This window comes from Punica granatum, chromosome 4 (assembly GCF_007655135.1).
Source record: "Punica granatum isolate Tunisia-2019 chromosome 4, ASM765513v2, whole genome shotgun sequence".
Taxonomy (NCBI): domain Eukaryota; kingdom Viridiplantae; phylum Streptophyta; class Magnoliopsida; order Myrtales; family Lythraceae; genus Punica; species Punica granatum.
This window is the reverse complement of record NC_045130.1, coordinates 29,904,344-29,925,741: the sequence shown is the minus strand read 5'-3', so window position 1 is coordinate 29,925,741 and position 21,398 is coordinate 29,904,344. Positions and strand designations below refer to the sequence as shown.

General features: G+C 35.1%; 1 protein-coding gene across 4 annotated transcripts; it reads left to right on the top strand.

The window, feature by feature from the left end:
- LOC116205530 (ADP-ribosylation factor GTPase-activating protein AGD5-like) lies at positions 1-5,084 on the top strand. Of its 4 annotated transcripts, XM_031538160.1 has the most exons (13): positions 2-362; positions 738-910; positions 1,670-1,728; positions 1,911-2,001; positions 2,121-2,175; positions 2,266-2,356; positions 2,473-2,704; positions 3,066-3,170; positions 3,259-3,487; positions 3,587-3,693; positions 3,953-4,165; positions 4,254-4,315; positions 4,673-5,084. In XM_031538160.1, exons 4-13 carry the CDS (start codon positions 1,954-1,956, stop codon positions 4,830-4,832), a joined length of 1,302 nt encoding a protein of 433 aa, XP_031394020.1. In that variant the 5' UTR covers positions 2-362; positions 738-910; positions 1,670-1,728; positions 1,911-1,953; the 3' UTR covers positions 4,833-5,084. The 4 variants fall into 4 exon arrangements, with proteins under 4 accessions (XP_031394016.1, XP_031394020.1, XP_031394018.1 ...); XM_031538156.1 differs by lacking the exon at positions 738-910 and having other exon boundaries at positions 1-362; XM_031538158.1 differs by lacking the exon at positions 738-910 and having other exon boundaries at positions 4,676-5,084.
- Positions 5,085-21,398: the final 16,314 nt, after the last annotated feature.

The window sequence follows — 21,398 nt, the reverse complement described above, 5'->3', positions numbered from 1 at the left end:
AACGTTTTCCATAGCCCTCATAATCGGAAACGCGCGTGAAGAAAACCAATCCAACAGAGACAGATAGAGAGAAAGAGAGAGAGAGAGAGAAGACGCCGGCTTCCTCCAAGCAATGCATAAGAGAATAAAGTGAAAAGTCAGAGCTTCTCTCCCCACCCCACCTCCCCCACTTTGCGTAAGCCTCCTTCCTCCTTCTTCTTGTTCGATTCTCATAGCAGAGACAGAGGCAGAGAAGCAACTTCCTTTGCCCAGAGAGAGAGAGAGAGAGAGAGACAGAGAGAGGTATAGCTTGATTGATTGATTGTTCCAGAATGAACCAGAAGGCCAGCGTTTCTGAACAGCTGAATGCCAAGCACCGAAAGGTTCATCCTTTTTCCCATTGAACTTCGACTCCCATCTATTCCATATGCTCTGCTTTATCCTGTCTCTGTTGTTCTGGTTTTCCTTTTTCTCTTTTGATTGAACAGTATGACTAATTCGATCCAGCTCGCATATCTTTTGACTACATGGGCACCAACAAATCATTGGCCTTTTGATGTTTCCCTTTCCGATTTTTCTTTTCTCTGTTTTCCTTTCCCCCTTTCGTTTTGATCGGATTGTTTATTGAAAAGATGGATTTTTTTGTAGAGCATGGAGGTGAATAAGAACTGGGTTTGTGATGAATTTATTTGGGTGCTTTTCGATTATATGTTTGCTTCTATTGTTTAAATTTCGCTGCTTTGTCGGTGTTGCTTCAGAGGGTAGCCTAGGCTATGCAAGTGAAACGAAGTCGGGTTGCCCAAAAGTTCGTAGTTTTGCTGCTGTTTTCGTGCTTTTTTCAGCTCATCAGCAGGTAGATGAGTCCTGTGTTATCTGATAAGTTATTGAGCTTCAAGTGAGAACCTGCAAACTATTGGATTACTGTGAACAGGTACATCAGTGTTATGCTAGCAGTCTGTAGTCTTTACTGTACGAGAACTAGTTGCATACCTGAATTAGCTGTCCTAGTCTTTTAAAGACTATATGTGCCAGTGTAATGCCATCCGTCACATACTGGGATTCCATAGTAGCACATGTACAGTAGTTGTTTTTCAATCAGTACGTTTGTCCATCCCGCATTGGGGGTGTGCAGTAGTTCACGTACAGCAGTGGTTTTTGACGGAGTCCATTTAGGATGTAGACTGTTCGTAGAGATATACTCATTTTTACTGAGTGAAAGGGGTCATTGAGTTACATTGTGGGTTCTAGATACTTGAACTAATCTGTTGTGCAACATTTTGGAAGATTATTGAAATCCCTTTGGCACCATGTTAGTTGAACTAGGTGAACTCATTTTCAATAAATATGTATTTCATAATATTTTCCCTCCAATGGAAAGGGCCAACATATTTCGATTGCATTACTAATTAAGTAATATAAAACCACTTATGTGACAGTTTCGTCAATAAGTAAAGTAACTCTATGAAATCCGCATACAGTTTATCTTTGATTAATTGAACCTAGACTGATAGTACAGAACTAACTAAGTTCTTGTGTTTGTACATCTATAGCGCGCCTCAGTTTTTTGACTAATTTTCTTTCTTCTGGTGAGTCTGAGTTGATGCATGAAATTGTATCTCTCATATATGACATTGCATATCTTTTTCCATCAGTTGAGATTGTTGGCTTTGATTGTTGCTTTCCTGGGCAGATATTGGAGAGTCTACTTAAGTTGCCAGAAAACAGGGAGTGTGCCGACTGTAAAAGCAAGTAAGCACCTTATTAATCATGGGAACGAAAGCTTGTTCGAATAGATTGATTATTGAACTCTGAAAAAATAATAAAGAAAACCATATATACTCATCGCAGTACAGGCAGGCTTAACATGGCAATTTTCCTTTATGTGTCTCCTGGAAGCTCTGATTTGTAATGCTCACTTCTTTTCCATGCAGAGCTCCTCGATGGGCAAGCGTGAACCTGGGGATATTCATTTGTATGCAATGTTCGGGAGTACATAGGAGTCTTGGAGTACACATATCTAAAGTACATAATCATTAGCTTTCGACTTAAAACACATTTCCATTGTCAGTAGTTGGTCCAATGTTTAGTGAATAAGTTTTGGTTAAAACATGCCTGGAAAGTTAAATATTCTTTTGATCCAGGTGAGATCTGCTACCTTAGACACCTGGCTACCCGAGCAAGTTGCTAATATTCAATGTGAGCACCATGATTGTGTTAAACAACTCCTGCTTAATTTCTGATGTGAAGATCGAAAGGACTAAAACTTAATTTTGCTTTCCTGGTCAGCTATGGGAAATGAGAAAGCAAATAGCTACTGGGAAGCAGAGTTGCCTCCAAACTATGACAGAGTTCGGATTGACAATTTTATTCGTGCAAAGTATGGCTCCATAGGGTGATCAGTACCAAATAGTAATTTTCCTGCTCGATTCATGAAGCTGCTTCCATTGTTTGTTTGTTTTTATTACTGTAGCTCACTAATTATTGCACTATTAGGTATCAAGAGAAAAAATGGATTCCTCGTCCGGGAAATGTAAAATCTTCTCCAAACATGACCAAAAGTAAATCCCCCATTCACCAGTCTGTGGCCAACAATGATGTCAGGCATGAGCATCAGGGTAACAGACAACATGCTTTGGAGGATAGGAAGAATTCACTTTTGCCTAGCGCAAACAGCAGAGTTGTTGCAGAAAGTAAAATTTCGATGCCTTCAAAAGTAAACCAACAGGTAAAAATCAACCATACTTTTGACAAGTTTCCAGTATAAAAGTTCCAGATCTATTGAAGTTTGGACAGGGGTCTCCAGTTTTCTGTTTCCTCATGAAAGTGTTTTTCTTTCCGAGGAAGAAAAAGGTTCTTCTTTTTGAATATTTTCAAAGCATAAAAGACTGGCTTCCATGCTTTCATTACCTTATATTCTTGTGTTTTTCAAGAAAAAGGAAATGAAGATTAGGACAAATTTGGAGAACTGGATAGAAACACTTCTATTGATTTTTTCATGTTCATTATGTTAGGCATTCAAAAGGAAAAAGAAAAATCACATTTTGATTTTAGATTGAGTACAATTAAACAATAGGTAATCTTTTCAGATAATTTCTGACCCAAAACTGCATGAAGTCATGGAGAAACCTAAACCAGCACCTACAATCCCTAGCCCCCATTCCATGAAACGGCAGCAGGCAACTTCTGCTCTGGTAACCCCCATGCTCTCCTTTTATTAGTCTACATGTTTGATTGTAGATCGAGTACGAATTAGGATTAGCAATTGGTATATTTTTACAGGTAATATCTGACTCAAAGCCGCGTGAAGATGTGGAGAAACCAAAACCAGCGCTGACATCCCCTGTCCCCCAGCTCATGAAACAGAAGCCGCCAACTTCTGCTTCAGTAGGCCCACCACCCAAAGTTGATTATGCCACTGAGCTTTTCAATTTGCTGGGCATGGAAGATTGTAAAGAGAATGGAAATGGGATGAATTACTCTAATAGCGATTCGTCGACAGGTTCGCATTGTATGTTGCTTTTGAAATAAATTTTCCAAGCAATGACTGTTTAACATTAAGATATTCCTTTTTCCTGAAAAACTGAAGTTGGATGATTCACACTTTCAGCTGTGGAAACAAAGTCAACATCCGTAGGAAGCAGAACATCAGCAGAAGATGTTAAGAAAGATATGGGCAGCCTCTTCAACGAAGTATACCTAAAAACTATGGAACAAGTAAGAATATTGTCAGTTTTTTTTTTTTTTTGGAATCCCGAAAACTAAGGAAATAAATATGTCTGGTATGTAGTGGGGGGACATTTTCATCATACTTTATAAGACATGTAGATAATCTATGTTGAGACATTTGTCTCACGCGTTTTCTTCATCCTTCAATAAGCGAAAAGGGGGGAGAAAATGTAAAACTAACTGTCTAACTTCTCCCAGACCAAGTAAGACTTCTGAAATAATAATATTCATTGAATTCTTTGCGCAGGCCCACATGGTGTCCCCAGTCTCGACCCATCAACAGCAACTTGGGATTGTGTCTCAAAAACAGTCATCAATCATGGCTCCCATGTCAGAAAGATACAGTGGTCAACCTCAAAATTCTAATGCCAAGCTTCATCGGTCTGGTATTAATGGCGCCCCCTTACCAATTCAACAAAACTGGGCAGTCATAGGCAATCACTCTCCTAGAATGATGCAGGTTGAGCTCATTTTTATGTCTCTATACATAGTTGCATATAAACGTTGTGTATGTATTGCTAACTTTTGTAAAGTGATATCTATACCAGATACCAAATGGTCAACAGACTAAGCTTGTTAGTTCAGTTCCTTACCCAACTCAGAGTCAGAGGTATGCTTAAAAAAAAAAATCTTATTACGGTTACTATTCATTGTTTTTTACATTCATTTGCAGATTTGCGACGTTGTTGACTAAATAAAAAAAATCATGTTAGATTGTGCTTAATTTATATAGGATGGTGATGGAATGGTTGACATCTTCGGAATTGTAATCTAACATTATTTTCTTTATTTTCTTAATGTGCTCAAGACGAGAAATGAAAAATCAGTTTCACATAAGTGGGACGAATCTCGACTAGATACTCCTTTGGACAAGGGGCTTTATATTTTTATGCCCCATTAGAAATTTAGAAATGGTTTTTTGATCCCCAGACGGACGGACCTACTGATTTCATTATTTCTCTTGTAGCAGTTATAGCGGTAGGCCAGGAGCTCCAATAAATGGTTCAATAGGCGGAAGAGCGGCTTTTGCCCCACATTCAAAGCCCCGACCCTCCATTACGCCGACTCCATCAGGGCATGATTATGATTTTTCATCTCTAACTGAAGGAATGTTTGCAAAACGGTAAATAGTTGGTTTCCTAGTTTCATCCAGCAGAGGGATTAGTTAATCACTTAGCATGAAATTAGCATTTTAGTCAATATTTGGTTTGGGGTTCTTCGCTATACGAAGGTTAGATTGATTCTTTGTATTATATTTCTGATTTGTGATGCTTGTGTTACAATAAAGGCGGGGTTGTATGCATGATACATTTTTTTCCCGAGAATTAATGAAGATGAAATGAAAATTGATCGGTGTAAGTTCGTATTTTATCTTTCAATGATGACTCTTGTGACTTTTTTTTTTGGTCGAACGAAGCATATTTTATTGAACACGCCATAATTTTCATTGGGACCTTGTTGAGGCCACCGACCAACATGACGACTAGTCTGCCAATGACGGGGCTAGACAAAATACAACCGACTAAAGGACGACTACCAACCGGGGCCGTCCACATAGACAAGCAAACCCACAACATAAAAAATATCAAGGAATCACAGCCACTGGATGTCATTCAGATTGGATCCGAGACGATACAGGACATAACAATTAATCACGAACTAACTAGACTTAGCACTCCTTCGTATAGACACCGGGGTGGTGGACAGAGGTGGGTACCATTGGACTACGTCGGTAAATCGTCGACGATAATCATTCGGGTAGCCATAACTTTTATTTGCCAGTGAACAGAGGGCCGTGACCATAAAAGATGCCAAAGGTCCCGATCAGTATGGGGTGAGTGGCCATGGTCCAGACCCGAGTCGAGACCGATCATCAGGGAGATCCGAGGGTGATCAACCAAGATGGAGTAGAAGCAGTGGAGTGATAGTGAAGGCGCGGCAGTGGAGGAGCGGCAATGGAGGAGCGAACAAGACACGACAATGGAAGGAGGAGGAGGATCGGGATGGGGAGCCGTGGGTAGAGGGGGTAGGGAGGTGGAGTCGGATTTGGGAGAAAGGGGCAAAGAAACTGATAGAGACAGATGAGGGAAGAAAAATAATCGATCGAATCAGGGGTCAAGGGATCGCCGCTAGACGTGAAGGCAGCAGCTGCGGAAGTTTAGTTGTTGACCTTTTATCGGGTTTTAATAGGCTAAGGACCCACTTTTGTTAGGCTTTATTTTGCAACACATTGGCTGAAAATCAAATCAGTAGCACTACAGAGAAGCTGTGGAAACAGAGTTGAAATTCGGGTACAGAGGGCAGCGCGCAGCTGTAAATCAAATCTCGATTGGGATGTCAAACGAACTCCGATTGAGACGAAATTTTGACAGCGGCTTCACGACACGTGGGGCTAAGTTTTGAATGGTCAGAATTTTTATTTGAGCTCTATAGGTGCTGTTTCAGCTGGTTTTGTAAACCACCCCCATGTGGATAACAAATTTGGTGTTTGGGTGATCCAAGAGAATGTTTCTCTTGAGTTTGGTGATCCAAGGGTTTACCCTTAATGAAAAACATTGTATAACCTTCATTGATAGTAGATCGTTGATTCGGAATTGGTCCCGTGATTTTTCCCCACATCGGGATTTTCCACATAAAATTCTTGGTGTTCTTTTCTTTTACTGCTTATTGGTTGATTTGTTTGGTTTCTATCTCGATTACACTAGTAGGTGATGTGCTCGACCAAATGATAACACAGCAATTAATCTTCCTTCCCTACTAGTGTAATCGAGATAGAAACCAAACAAATCAACCGACAAGCGGTAAAGAAAAGAACACCAAAAATTTTACATGGAAAACCCCGATGTGGGAAAAAACCACGGGACCAACTCTGAATCAACAATCCAATGAAGGTTATACAATGTTTTTCATCAAGGGTAAACCCTTGGATCACCAAACTCAAGAGAAACACTCTCTTGGATCACCAAAACACCAAATTCGTTACCCACACCGGGTGGTTTACAAAACCAGGTGAAACAGCACCTACAGAGTTCGAATAAAAATTTTGACCGTTCAGAACTTAGCCCCACGTGTTGTGAAGCCGCTGCCAAAATTTCGTCTCAATCGGAATTCATTTGACATCTCGATCGAGGTTTGATCTCCAGCTGCGCGCTGCCCTCTGTACCCGAATTTCAACTCTGTTTCCACAGCTTCTCTGTACTGCTACTGATATGATTTTCAGCCACTGTGCTGCAAAATAAACCCTAACAAAAGTGGGTCTTTGGGTCTATTATAGTCCGATAAAAGCCCAATACAATTTGAGCCCAATTTCATCCAAATTGGAGGGATACCCAACAAATCTATATGTGTATGATTCTTGTGATTGTCGGAACTTATATCGGTAGATGAAGCATCCTTCGGAGACCGAACTGCGATGGGTCATGTTGGTTATCACTCCTTCTGGCATACTGTGTTTGTATAGATTATTCATCATATAGCCAGGAAATTGCTACCATAAGAAAATTGCAAGTTTGTTCAAAGCGTGCAGTGGGATCTTACCGACTTGGTACCGTCCAATGCAGCTGGAATGGAGTAACTTTTTATGTGCCAACTCCATTCTATTCGTTACGAAGCTTGGTCTTATGTCATGTTTGGTATGCCAAAAACGAATCTAGTTGATTGAGAGAAAATGGTGATATATATATATATTTTTTATTGAGCCTTAAAGTACGAAGGAGGGCAACTAATATGCTGGATTTACTTATCAAAATGTCAATCTGTATATTTATAGATATTAGTGGATCTACACATGTGTTGCACATGAAACATTCTTTATATAATAGATAATACTAAACTATTAAAATAAAAGATAGTGTAACTCAGTGACGAACGCTCCGTTAGGTAATCAAAAGGTCCCGAATTTGATACTCGTGAGATGATTATATGTGTCCCTTTATTAACTATTAGATTTTCTATGTTATTAATAGGCCTTCTCGTAATTTTTTTTTGTTAAAAAAAGCTAGAAGATAGGATTGATTGTGGCACTATTCATGAATTTTGTTGATTTCCTAAATCTAGCATGAATTTTATTTTTTTTTATCATTGAAATAATTTTCCCCATTTGTTCTTTAAATTTCATTGAATTATCCGATTTTTATATTTATTTCATTTAATTATTTTGCTTATTTTAAAATTTTATTTTTAATTTCTAATTATTGTTAATTTTTATTTTTTCTATGAATTTTATTTTTTTCTTAAAATTTTTATGTACTTATTTAATTTCTATTCCATTTTCTTAACTTCTCTGAATTTATAATTTTCCTGAATTTTCTCTATTTTTCTACTCTCTCTTTTTTTTCTTTTCTTTTTTTCTTTTTTCTATTTTGCCGCATAACCAAACGCTATTCTTCACCCCCATCCATTTCTTCTGCTTGATTGGACATTTAGCACTTGTTAGTATCATGTCCACATAAATGGGTTCATTGGAACATTTTAAGATAGCAGACGTCTTATTATTTGTAGATTCAGTCGCAAAACATTACATAATATGGTTTCATCGATAATTATTTAGCAGTAGCTAGATGGCTCCGGAAGGTATCTAATTCTAAATTAGAAAATTACATGATTTCCTTTGTTTTTTTTTTTGGCAATGAAAACACATAATTTCCTTGTTTTCCCAAATCTAACATATGTTTTCAAGTTTTCTATAAGAGCAAGTAATTTGAGTTCTGTTTCAAATTTAGCACACCATCCATCAACATCTATTCTTTAACTGAAAAATCTAACATAGCATACTGAAGACCATTTCGTGCAGGCGTTGATTTATTATGGAGCCCAACAATAAAAATTGTGTTCTTTTCTTTAAAAAAAATGAAAATCCAAATTTGTTTCACATCCACATGACCGAATTTCCTCTTTTTCCCCCTCTCTATAGCCTAATATGGGTAGAGAAAAACCAATTGCCTCTCTTTCACCAGGGGCGTGTCGACTCGGACCCAGACACAGTCTCGATCGAGGTCTTCCTAGATCCAATATGTCATTGTACACTATGGATAACGTGCTAAGATTTCAAACAAAATTCAAACCACTTATTCTTACAAAAAAAAAAAGTTGTAAGATATTTGCAAGGGAAAGTTAGTAAACCACATATTTTTCTAGATAATTTATTTTGAACAAATCGATGTACATATAAAATAATTAACTCTCGAGTCGGCTTCTTATGTCACCACCTAAACAAAATTAAAACCACCTTCTTTCACTTGCATCATTAGAATTCTAAACCTTTCAATACTGCTACATTAACAGCCGTTGAAAATATTAAAGAATTTTTATTAATCTAATTTCAACCTAGTAAAATTGAGCTTTCCACTAGAATATGCAATATCTTTTGCACACTATCTTAGATATAATATATTATTAAATAGTTCCCTCAGAAGATTATAACTATTTAATTGCGCAACTACACGATTTAATTGTAAAAATAAAATATTATTTTACACATGCAATAATATATGAAATTTTCCAATAATTTATAGAAATAATATGCAGTGTACTTAGTATCAATTATGTCATCAAGTATAATATTCACAAAAAAGAAATATGTATTTTGTGTATATATATTTTGGATATGCATTTTGTGTATGTAACGAGGCATGTTAATATCAGATTTTATATATCTTCAGGAATTATACCTATTCAAACATTATCTGCTACTTAAAATAAATAAAAATTTTATCCATGTATAGGCTGCACAAAGTGTGCATTTTTGCCGGTTTATATGAAACGATCTATTATATCTATATAAAAGCAAATAGCTGGAGTCCATAGAGTCGTATTCTTAAATCCTCAACTCTAATCAAATCTTGGAAATCCTCTCATGGTGCAATGTCTCTTCACGTTCTCTTGTACATCTATCATATTTTTGATACTCAATCAATTAATTTGAAATAATTAATTACATCCATGATGATTCCAATGAGTCAAGGATATTGACTTTCACAATCCAAGATGGAGAAAGAAGAGGATGTAATAAGGATTAATAAAGATTACCTTTACGAACAAGTTTACAAGTAATAGAGAAAATAGTGGATGAGTAATACACAACCACTTGAGTGAGACACTTGTCATTTAGGAGTGGAGTTTTACACAACCAAGTGATTGTGTATTACTCACCTAATATTTTCTCACAAATAATGACTTTTCAATGAAAATAAAAAGATTAAAATGTATTTTTTTACACAAATCAATGAGTCTTATTTCTACCTCATCTAATGCGTGGCCTCTCCCCTCTGAGTTTTAATTCACTCTGCCTCCACACATTATGCTTCAACGAGGTATGTCTCTCTTTTCGTTTCTCTATTTCTTTGTTTTTGGTTTTTTATGGCCCGGTGGGTTTTGCTCAGATTTCAATGGTGCTTTCTATCTGATCAGTTAACAGAGAAAGGGAGAGGAGAGGAGTTGATTTTTTTGTTCAATTCAGCTATTTATCAGTTGGTTTCAAATGCTTTGAAATATCAGTGCAGGAGTCGGAGTCGGAGTCGGAGAAGCAGTATTTTCTCGAAAGCCAGCCTCTATAAGCTCCCTCTCTCTCCACTCTCTGACTCTCTCTCGAGCTCTTCCACTCTGTGGAATCCATCCCACAATTTGAAGTCTGTATTCTTACTAAAGAATAAGTGTTATAATTCATCAATTTACACAACCTTTGAAAAATTGGCCACAAAAAAAAAAACCTCTGACAAAAATTTGACTGTCAACCCATCAACTTTACATTTGTATAGTTAAATTCATTAAGAATTGATTCGTTTTCAAGCAAATTTTCTGATAGAAAGTCATGCTAATGAAAATCAGCTGCTTAGTATGATTGACCGTTGAACTCTGTGGAGTTCACACTGATTGTTTCAGGCCAAATTAAGCCGAATCAAGGTATGAGTGATCGAACCGAACACAGTATCAGAAGTCGGGGAAGTCGTGGAGGAAGAAGATGGAGTCGAGGTGCAGGAGCTAACCTTCCTCCTCCCCCATATCCCACACCACGCTGACACCATTCCGAAGAAGAAAATCAGGATTCTTGAAGTCGACGGCGTAGGAAATAGAAGAGAAGAAGAAAATGAATATGTTGGGATGATGTATGGGGTTCTGACCTTTGGTTCTTGCAGAGTTGTTGGCTTTAATCATCATTATTTTTTTTTAATGTGAATCATGGTATTCAGAAATCCAATTGGGCCCCGACTTTCAATCAAAAGTATTTAAGATTTATATGATCAAAAGTATATTTTCCCTTTATTTATTTATTTATATAACATATACACATATATATCACTTTCAATCCTCTTAGTCTATTTAAGATTTTTGAATTTTCATCGATTTAGAAAAATATTTAGCAAAAACTATAATTATATGCTTTTTCTTAAATAAAATATGAAGTATGTAAATATATTCTTTTCAAACTTATGTTCGAATGGATGGTTAAAATTCTAATAACCGCAAGCGCTTCCACAATGCGCAGGTTTCAGGACTAGTTAATTAGCAAAAAGAGTAAACTATCTCACTTTAATGATTACTAGAGCATCACCCACACGTACCATGCGGAGAATAATTTACTCATGTTTCGCATTGGGGAGAAGTATAGTAGAAACCCTATAAATTTGTTTCATTTTGAAATTTCTTGTCCTATAAGATTTGATCCGTAAGTCACTTTAATCCTATTTGTAACCTGTTATTATGGAGCTGCAGACGAGCACTTCACACCGTCAAATCTGTCATAACATACCGTTAATTATTCACGTGTCAGTTTTCCATTGGCTGAAAATTAAAACATTAGAAAATCCAAAAATTTAAAATAATAAATCCACATGTCAACTTTCTATTGGCTATCACACCCATGATAATTTATCTAATCTATCTCATTTTGTGATCCAATTTACTTCCTATTGTTTCATCAACTGATTGAATGCTCAATATTGGAACAAAATTCGCCTACTGTCCATGCGGAAATAAAGTTCCTTCCACCAGAGGCTTTAGTTTTCATTTCGCCTATTGTCCATGTGCAAATAAAAAATCCTTCCGCCAGACTTTTAGCTTTCATCTGAGTGACGTCTAGTTGGTTAGGCACTACCTCAACGGGAATGAGCTCAGCCGCAAGCAACAATCAAGGTCATCTAGAAATCAACAAATACGAGCTCAATTTGTGGGAGATTAACTTTACATAATAAACACTTGCCAAACTCTTGCTTTTACCTTACATTTGATTTTAAATCTTAACAAGCATTTGTTTTATGGGTTTCATGTCCAACCGATCTTGCTTGAGAGCTGAAGGCGAAACATGATATTATCCTAAACTTGTAAATTGAATGTTTGCCCAAATTCTATGAGCATATCTTCTCTCTATTAGTAAAAGAAGTACCATTTTATCCTTCAGCTTCAAGATAAGTTCGACATGATACCCATAGATAAACGCTCGGTAAACTTTGGAACCAAGTGAAAAGTTAACAATAAGAGTTGGATAAGCGTTGATTAAGTAAAATCACCCTTGATCAGGCTCATAAAAGATTTATCTTCTAGACAGCGACCTACCTGTGCAGCCTGCGAGCTGACCCATTCCCTTTGAAGTAGTACATAAGCAACTCTTATCACATAGGTGAAAAATGAATCAGGCGGAAGAACTTTCTTTGTTATGGTAAGACTAGGAAAAAAAATCTTTATCTAATAATTATAGTTGTTTATAAATAAAAAAAATTGATACCAGTCTAAAACATGCGATTATTGCAACTGCTATATCATTAGTAGCTATACAAGAAACTTACAATTTTGAAATGAAGTCGATAACTGCTTCATTTTAATCCATATGCATAAGTAAAATAGACTCCTAGAGTAATAGATAATCTCTCATCAATGAAACAAAATAATAAAATAATTTATTAAAAATTAAGAGAGTTGATTTAATTATGTTAAGCTCCTTTATGAAAATTCAATATCTTATTGGCTATTAATAAAAAAAAACTCAACTTCAGAAAATAACTAATAAATAAGTATTTAATCGGATGGTAATTTTAATTTTTATTATAAGATTAACATTATTATAATATATCAACATATGGCAATATTAAAAAATGAAAATTAAATATTTAAAATAAGGATGTCATAGAATTTTATATTTTAAAAATGTGTAATCAAGTTTTTGTGAGAATCTATAAAAAAAAACTATCGAATATACAAATAATTGAGACCATTAGTTGCAAAATATTTATTGAACCATTCAAAAAAACTCTAATTTACTAGTGTTTTACCTATGTGTTGCACGAGATTTTGACATGAATTACTTTTTAAAATAAAAACCTATTTTAAAATATTGCATATTCATTTATGCTTATAAAAAATTTATTTTTACAAATATTTTAGAAATAGTACATATTTCATTCATTATTTTAGTACTGCATAATTTTATTCCATAAGTATGCAATAAATATATACCTTCTTTTTTCAATACAGACATATTTATATATTGGGAATTCTTTAATGTGATTACTAAATATGCATATTCAAATTGGTATTATAAGGTCTTTAGTTGCTTATATTTGAAAGTCAAGTGAATGATTCGCATAAAATTTTAATAAACCATATCCGGTTGAATTTGTTTTCTTTAACGTTTAATCAGGTTCTTTCCATTTCATTGCTACAATATTGATATTACTGCACCTTTTATATTATTCTCCAACTACAATTTACTTGGCTTACTTTATCATTGTTGAAATATAATACAAATTAAAAGATTGAACATTTATATTTGAGTTTAAGTGGTTTAGGTATTTCGATTTTCGATTACTTAGGCAGCGAAATTTTACTTTTTATTAATTAAATTATTAAAATTGTACCTTTGAATAATTATATTTTAACTATTTTCATTGTTATGATATATCAAGTGTAACCGTACAAAATTCTTCATGAAATATACATATTACATGTATTTTTTATTTTTTTACTTATATATAATAATAAATTTAAAACTAATTATTGCATGATAAATATACCAATTCTCCTTTAATATATGTAGATGTAGATTATAGATCATATTATAAATTATAGAGTAAATAGAATACAACTTAATCTTAATAGAGAAACTTCTTTTTTTTTCAGATAAATTATAGTTGCTTGATGATTACGATATTTTCAAAAAATTATTGGTAAAAGAAATTCTCTATAGAGTGATTAACTTTATATGAAACTGTGACAATATATGGAGAGAACTAGCATGTCCTGCCGAATAAAATATTAATTTAAATTCAGATAGTCAAGATTAGGATATACCTTCGATGACAACGTGGCAATATTCGTATGTGATCCTCTGAAAAAACGCACACATGTAGATCCTCCAATGGGTGATCGACTTCAGGCTATTCTCACAACGATAGGAAACACACTTATCTTGATGTTTGATAATAAAATAGACAAAAAGAAAAATCTCTCGGCTCCCTATCTTTCTCCTCTGGATTGCCCGTAACCACCAAAAGGGACAGGTAATCTTTCTCTTTCTCTCTCTTTTTTTTAAATGAAAAAAAAAAAACGAATATGTGGCTTTGGCAAGGGAATGTCTCTCTTTTGATTTGGTTAATTGCCACGGCCAATACCGAATTTTATTTATATATGAAAAAAATTCACCAATATGGAATTGGCGTTCAATTGACAGCACATTTCGACATATATATCTCATTAATGTCGCTTATTATTCATCAATAACTTACTTTTTTTTCTGAATTGCCCTCACATTTCCACCAACCTACATAAATTGGTTTGATTTAAGAAAGAAAATTCCACCGAGAAGGAATGTCCATAAAATTTTCAGAATCCAATTGGACCATCTTTATATATCATTATCTAATATGGGTTCGTATTAGAAAACTTATCAGTCCTATCATAATTTTTTTTAAAAAAAAATTGTGTAATTTCTCCAAAATTAGGTCTCTTTTTTTTTTCTTGCCTTTTCTTATATAATGGTGAAATGCACTCCCAACCCTCTAAGTTTTCTTGAATCCTGAGTTGACCGAGTTATTTTATTTTATTTTTTATTTTTTTTCATTTAATCATGGTATAAGAGAGTCAAGTTAATTTTTTCGTTAATCCTATTAACAGTTCCGTTACTCAACTCGATCGATTGTGGGAGAGTGTCAATTTTGATCAACTATTAAGGCTCCCAACTGTCCTTTGATAAAATTTCATGGGTAGAGAGTGCATTAATTTTACTCCTATATAGCAAGATGCAATTGAAGCTGAAAATTTTACTCTTTCTAGGATTTTTTATTTTCCTTTACCCTAAAAAAATATTGATATGAAATAGACTTAATTATTCAAAAGAGAGATTAATGAATATCTTTTCACCACATATTATTTTAGTTTTTCGATTTTTGTCTTTACTCCTTTTTAAACTATTTGATCCCCTTGAGTTGTACTCTAATATCATGGAATTGAGCCATATAATATATAACGTACAAGACGACGTTATATTAGTAATTTATTTTAGAAAATAATTTCTATAAGAAGATTATTGATTTTTTTCAGCTTCAATTATATAAGTTTTCTGAAAAAAATTAATTTATTTTGAAATATTTTGCTTTTTTTTTTAATAAAAGTCTTTAACATAAATGGTCATTGTAATTCAACTTTGTTTCCCGCTTAGAATTTTCTTTAATTAAACAAATTTCTACGTCTTATTTAATATCACTGAACGCTTGATGATCCTTCTTTCATCAAATAAAATTGAATGATTAGCTTTTTGGATCTTTTAAATTATTTCATGGAAACTATACTGGTAAATGAATTGTTCTATTAAAATTTAGCTAATGCACTCTCAAATAATTATTTGTATGCTTATTTTATAATGTTGTTCTATTAAATAAACAAGTATCTACAAAGTTCAAGCAGCTATCAGGAAATTACAACAATTCTTTCAAACAAAAAGATTATTATATTCATATTAACAATTATAATTGAATTTAATTTCTTTTTTGATCAAGTACTGAATTTAATATAAAACCTCATTTCACCCTCAGTCTGCATTAGATGCTTCGCCTCGTCACCGTATCACCACTTTGCTGCCAAGGTTCTAGAAATTGTATATGGATGGTAAATTTATGCATTAAGTCATAGTTATTGGTGTTTTCCATAAGTCATGGATTTTTTTTTTCACCTCACAACATGCCGTTTATTTTTTCACCTTACAACACAGTCTTTTGGCGTGGAGTTTTTACAAGAATTACAACTAGAGGAACCTAAAACTAATAAAATAAAATAAAAAATTTTAAAGTAGAGGCGATAACAGAGAAGGAGGGTGCTTTCTAGTCGGCCGCCCACCCTCCGATCGATGTCGACGTAGCGGTCTGACCCTGCGACCTCGATTGAGGGGGGCGGCTGGCGGGGTGCAAATCTCTCCTCTAATTTTCTTTTTCTTAGTTAGATTATTATTATTTTATTTTATTTGTTTTAGGTTCTCTTTAGTTACAATTCTTGCAAAACTCTCCCAAAAAACTGTTACGTCAGCATACCATTCCGTTTTTTACCAAATACTGACGAAATGATGTCCGGTGCCAAAAAAAAAAAAAGAAATCCTCATGACGTATGGTGAAATTATTTCATCTTATATTGCAGCAAGAAATAATAAAAAAAAGAGTGTTATATGGTATTATTTTCCCTTAACCAAATATTTTGAAGAAATGTTTAGTCGAACAAGTTGAAGAAGAAGTGTTAGCGTAATTGAATGCCTATATCGATTTATTAGAGTAATGCCATAGAATGGAAGGACAGAATGGGCATTACGTTCCTTTCATGCGTACCAGACGCAACCTTAGAGAAAATAAATTTTCTTCTAACTGCTACTTAGAGCCTCGTGTTGAAGGCTTCCCCTCCGTTAACAATTTGGGACGAGGGTCGGTCAGTCGTTTGGAACGGTGGGGAGGTTTCACTCTAGAATTAAAGAGCTACTCATCCCATCCATTTCTTCTGCTTGATTAGTCGTTTAGCACTTGTTAGCATCATATGTCCACATAAATGGGTTCATAAAACATTTTAAGATGGCGGACGTCTTACTACTTGTAGTTTTTGTCAGGGAAAAAAAAAGTACATATGGTTTCACTGCGAATTACTCAATAGTAGTTAGATGCTCCAGCAGGTACCTGAATTGTATTAAGAAACCCATGATTTGCTCATTTTCCTAAATCTCATATGTTAAAAAAAATTATAAAAGCAAATTTTTAGAATTTTGTTTTAAATCAAGCACGCCGTTAATCAAAGTCCATTACTTGACGGAAAAATCCGACATGGCATACTGATAGATCATTTAGCACAGACGTGGATTTATTAAGGGGCCAACACCAGAAAATGTGTCTTTTTATTTTTATGAAAAAAAACCAAATTAACTCTATACTGTCTTCCCCTCTTCTTCAGCTTAATATGAGAAGAGAAACACCAATTGCTTCTCTATTCCACGAGGGGCTGCGTAGACCCCGACCTAGACCCAGTCTCGATCAAGGTGTTCCTGGACCCAATCTATTCCTACAGCAAGGGACCCTGGCCACCGCTGAAGAATGCCGTGGCCCACTGCAATCACCGTGTTTGGACCGTCGTCCACCTTCTGCCCCTGCTGTTAGTAATATAACAATTGATATAAAGGAACTAGATTTCTATTAGTTGGTGTATGATGAATATCAGAAGTATCTAAGTGGCTGCATTTATTTCACGAAAATAAACTCAAAAAAGAAAGATTGAAGAAGAAAGAATGAATTAATTTGGGACCACGAGAGAAAGAAGGAATTGTTGGTTTGCGTGGAACAAATTTTGGTTTCTCTTTAAAGGAAAATTGAAAAGAACATAGCATTCATGCGGTTTCTGTTGTTTGCCCCACAGTAAATCCCACATGTCCACAAAACAACACCCTGTCAATATGTCATATTACATTTTTCCATCAAAGAATTAACAGTGATTTATATCGAGCTAGATTTGAAACAAAATTTATATCACTTAATTCTTAGGAAAATTAATATGTGCTAGGGAAAGTTAGTAAAAGATATATTTTTTTCTACATAATCTATATTTGACAAATCTATGAACTTATAATAATTAACTCTCAAGCCGACTTATCACGTCACCACCTAGGGCAATAAGTAAAAGAAACAATAGAAGCAACTGGCAAGTAACATTCTCTTAGCAATCTGATGTCTTGGCTTAGTTGGACTTGGACAATAACATAAGCAAGGCGTCTTCTCAGGGGAAAATTTTTAATGAAAGGGGGAGTTCAAGGGCAAATACATAAAGTGATCCTATCAGTCAGATAAACTGAGGCAATTATCTTCAAGAGTGAGCTGAAATGGTTGTTTGAGCATACCTTCAGCAACGCGAGATGGTTATTGTGGGGTGGCACCCAGCAAAGATACTTGTGCAAGCTTTTGGCTTTCCATCGCAGCCTTGGCACGCGCTTTTCTCTATTGTGGGGTTAAACTTGCATATCGATGTCTAACTTGTTAATGTGTCCAAAATAGAAAGGACAAAAAAAATGAAATGAAAAATAAATCTAAACTTCGCCGCTTAATTGTATATGATCAAATAAAATTTATGGTGAGTAAAATTATTTTAAAAACTGGTCGCCTATTTAAACAAGAAGAAAGTTTATGGTCTTTTCTTTTTAAGGGACCTCTTGATGAGGATCGTGGGCATGACAATGAGGCTGATGCACACAAGTTTGGAAGTCGGACTCGTGAAGAGGGAGCTGAAGCACAAGATTTTGGAGGCTTGCATGTTCCGAGTGGGCCAATCACACGGGCGAAAGCCAAACAAATCCAACAAACTATGTAGAGCTTGCTGATGGGCTTTTTGGGCCAAGAGGAGTCTAATTCAATTGGGTCTCCAAAGTCTTTTATTCAACTGATTTGCCATGAGATGCTGAAGATGGAATAAAAGACTGTTAACTATTCTAGATAGTCTTTATTTAATTTCCTTTGTTATTTCTGGCTTTAGGAAACTAAAGTTATTCAAGTTGCCTAGTTTATTAGTTTTCAGTTTCTCCTAAACTTATATAAAGGAGGCTGAGTAGCTGATCATAGGCAGACTATTCTGGTATTTTGGTGAGATTTTCTCCTTTGTTCTTCATTGAACTCCTTCGATCGAACAAGTATGACAACTTGTAATTGTTCGGCACAATATGATATTATTGGTTCTTGTTTCTTCATAAAAAACGAGTCAATAATCCTTATCTTGATATTGTTGGTTCTTGTTTCTCTATAAACAACGGGTCAATAATCCTCTTCATCTAAATCTGTGTTTAGCGATCTAGGAATCGATTCAAGTTGGTCGTCGGGTTTCACAATCCTTTGTGAGGTTCGCATCACCTCTAACGGGGTGATGCATAGTACATTTCATACAATTTCAGAGGATACTGAAATAAGAGCCCCATAGCAGTAACCATTCAGGCAAATGCACAGTTAAAGAATAGGCATGAGCCGCTTACAAGAGGGAGCTAAAAATATATAGATATTCAGCAAAAACATGACCGCCAGGAAAAATAATAACGGCTAAAACCGATGGTGCAGAAAACCTTTTGAACAAAATCTTTTGTTTGAAATGAGCGAAAACAATCGTGGAAGTACAGCTTCATTGCCTATTTCTATAATACACATGGTTTTTGAGTGATTTGTAATGAGGTTGAAATGTAGTTAGCTGGGCAATGTTTACTTGTGGGTATTGGTCTTACATCATACTAAATTACACCCCTAAACCCACAAAAAATGGATACCTGTAAGGAGAGAGCATGAAAGAAGAGTAAACGTTTAAAATAGTATTGTCTAAGCAAAAAAAAAACTATGTACCGTAAACATATTCCCTAAGTTCAACTGTTGTCCACCGACGGGTAATGTGTAAAAACGCAGTAGAACCAGTTGGCAAGTAATATTCCCTAAACGTACTATGCACGGTCAACCATAAGCAAGGCAGCATCTCAAGAAAACAAACAAAATCAAAGGTGTAAGGGCAGATCCAATAAGGACAATATATAAGGCAGAAAAATGGTCAAGCAATTATCTTCAAATTCGACTTAATATGGGTGCCTGCACATACCTTCAGTAATCCGAGATGGCTGTTGTAGGAAGGTAGCCAGCACAGATGCTCGTGCATGTTTTCGGCTTTCAATCACAACTTGCGCACTTGCCTTTTTCTCTTGTGCCGTTAAAGTTCCATATCAATGTCTATCGTAACAGCGCCTAGGCTTAGAGCATTTTTGAGCAAGTGGAAGGAAAGGAAAGAATGACGGTTATGCTAACTGGTTAATATGTCAAGAATGGAAGAAAAATAAATATGGGCGTTTAATTACTTATGAGCAAAAGTACAATTTCTGGTAAAGAAGAATCACTTTAAAATTGTTCCCTATTTAAACCATAAGAAAGTTTATGGGATATGCTTTTAAGGGGCCATGTAACTGGACGAGGCAAAATGCGTTTTATACAAATTTGAAAGGATGGTCAGAGAGAAGCCTCATAGAAGTAACCATTCAAGCAAGTGCATAGCGAAAGAACAGGCATTAGCTACTAACAAGGAGGAAGTAAACATCTTTAGGTATTAAATTATAAAAAGGATAGAAAGAAAACCTAGAACTGCTTAAGCTAGTTGCAAAGAAAACCTTTTAACCAAGTATTTGTTCCAAATGATCGAATGCAATCTTGAATTCGGGTGAGTTATCACACTCAACACGAACAATAAAGCATTGAGAATCGAAATAATGAGAATTGTTTTGCGTTGTAACTCAAAACATCCCTTTGCTATCACACCGGAGTAAAGAACCAAAAATTGGCCATTGAAAACACAAAAGCAGCATCACATGAGATAACTATATATGCAGTATTTAACTCTAAATGCCCCAAGTTTACCATGCTGCTGTAAATTCATTGGTTGGATCTATAATTCAGACATGTATTTAAAAGCATACACAGCAGAAGTCTACACAGCAAATATCATAACTTCACTTGAACTTTCAACAAGTGCATGAAAAGTTTCTCGACTTTTATTAATAAGCAGCAGAAAAAATAACATCGGCTTCGCCGAAACCTTTTAACCAATATTTGTTCCAAATGACAGAATGCAATCCTGAATTTGGTTGAGTTATCACCCTCAAGGCGAACGACAGAGCACTGAGCATCCGAAAAATAAGAATTGACTTGTGCTGTAACTCCCTTGCTATCACAGCAGAGTAAAGAAGTAAAAGTTGGCCAATGAAAACACAAAAGCATCATCACATGAGTGACAATATATGCAGTATTTAATTCAAAATACCCCAAGTTTATCATGCTATTGTAAATTCATTGGTTGGATCTATAATGCAGACATGTATGAATAAAAGCATACGCAACAGAGTCTACAAAGCAAGTATCGTAACTTCAATTCAGCTTTCAAGAAATGCATGAAAGTTTCTTGACTTTTACTAATAAGCAGCAGAAAAAGGAACATCGACTTCGCGGCGTTATTAGACCCAACATGATCGAGACAGTAGTGTAAAAATTGGCAATATGAATTGTTATTGTTGATTAATCGGCAATATGAACATCGACTTTAGGGCATAGGGATGCAAAGTCTTGCCGCAGGGTTTGGAATTTCTTGTCTTCATATTGACCTCTACCATGAATTACTACAGAGGAACAGAACCAAATTAATCAACATATTGAAGCGTGGTTCTAGCATTGTCTCGA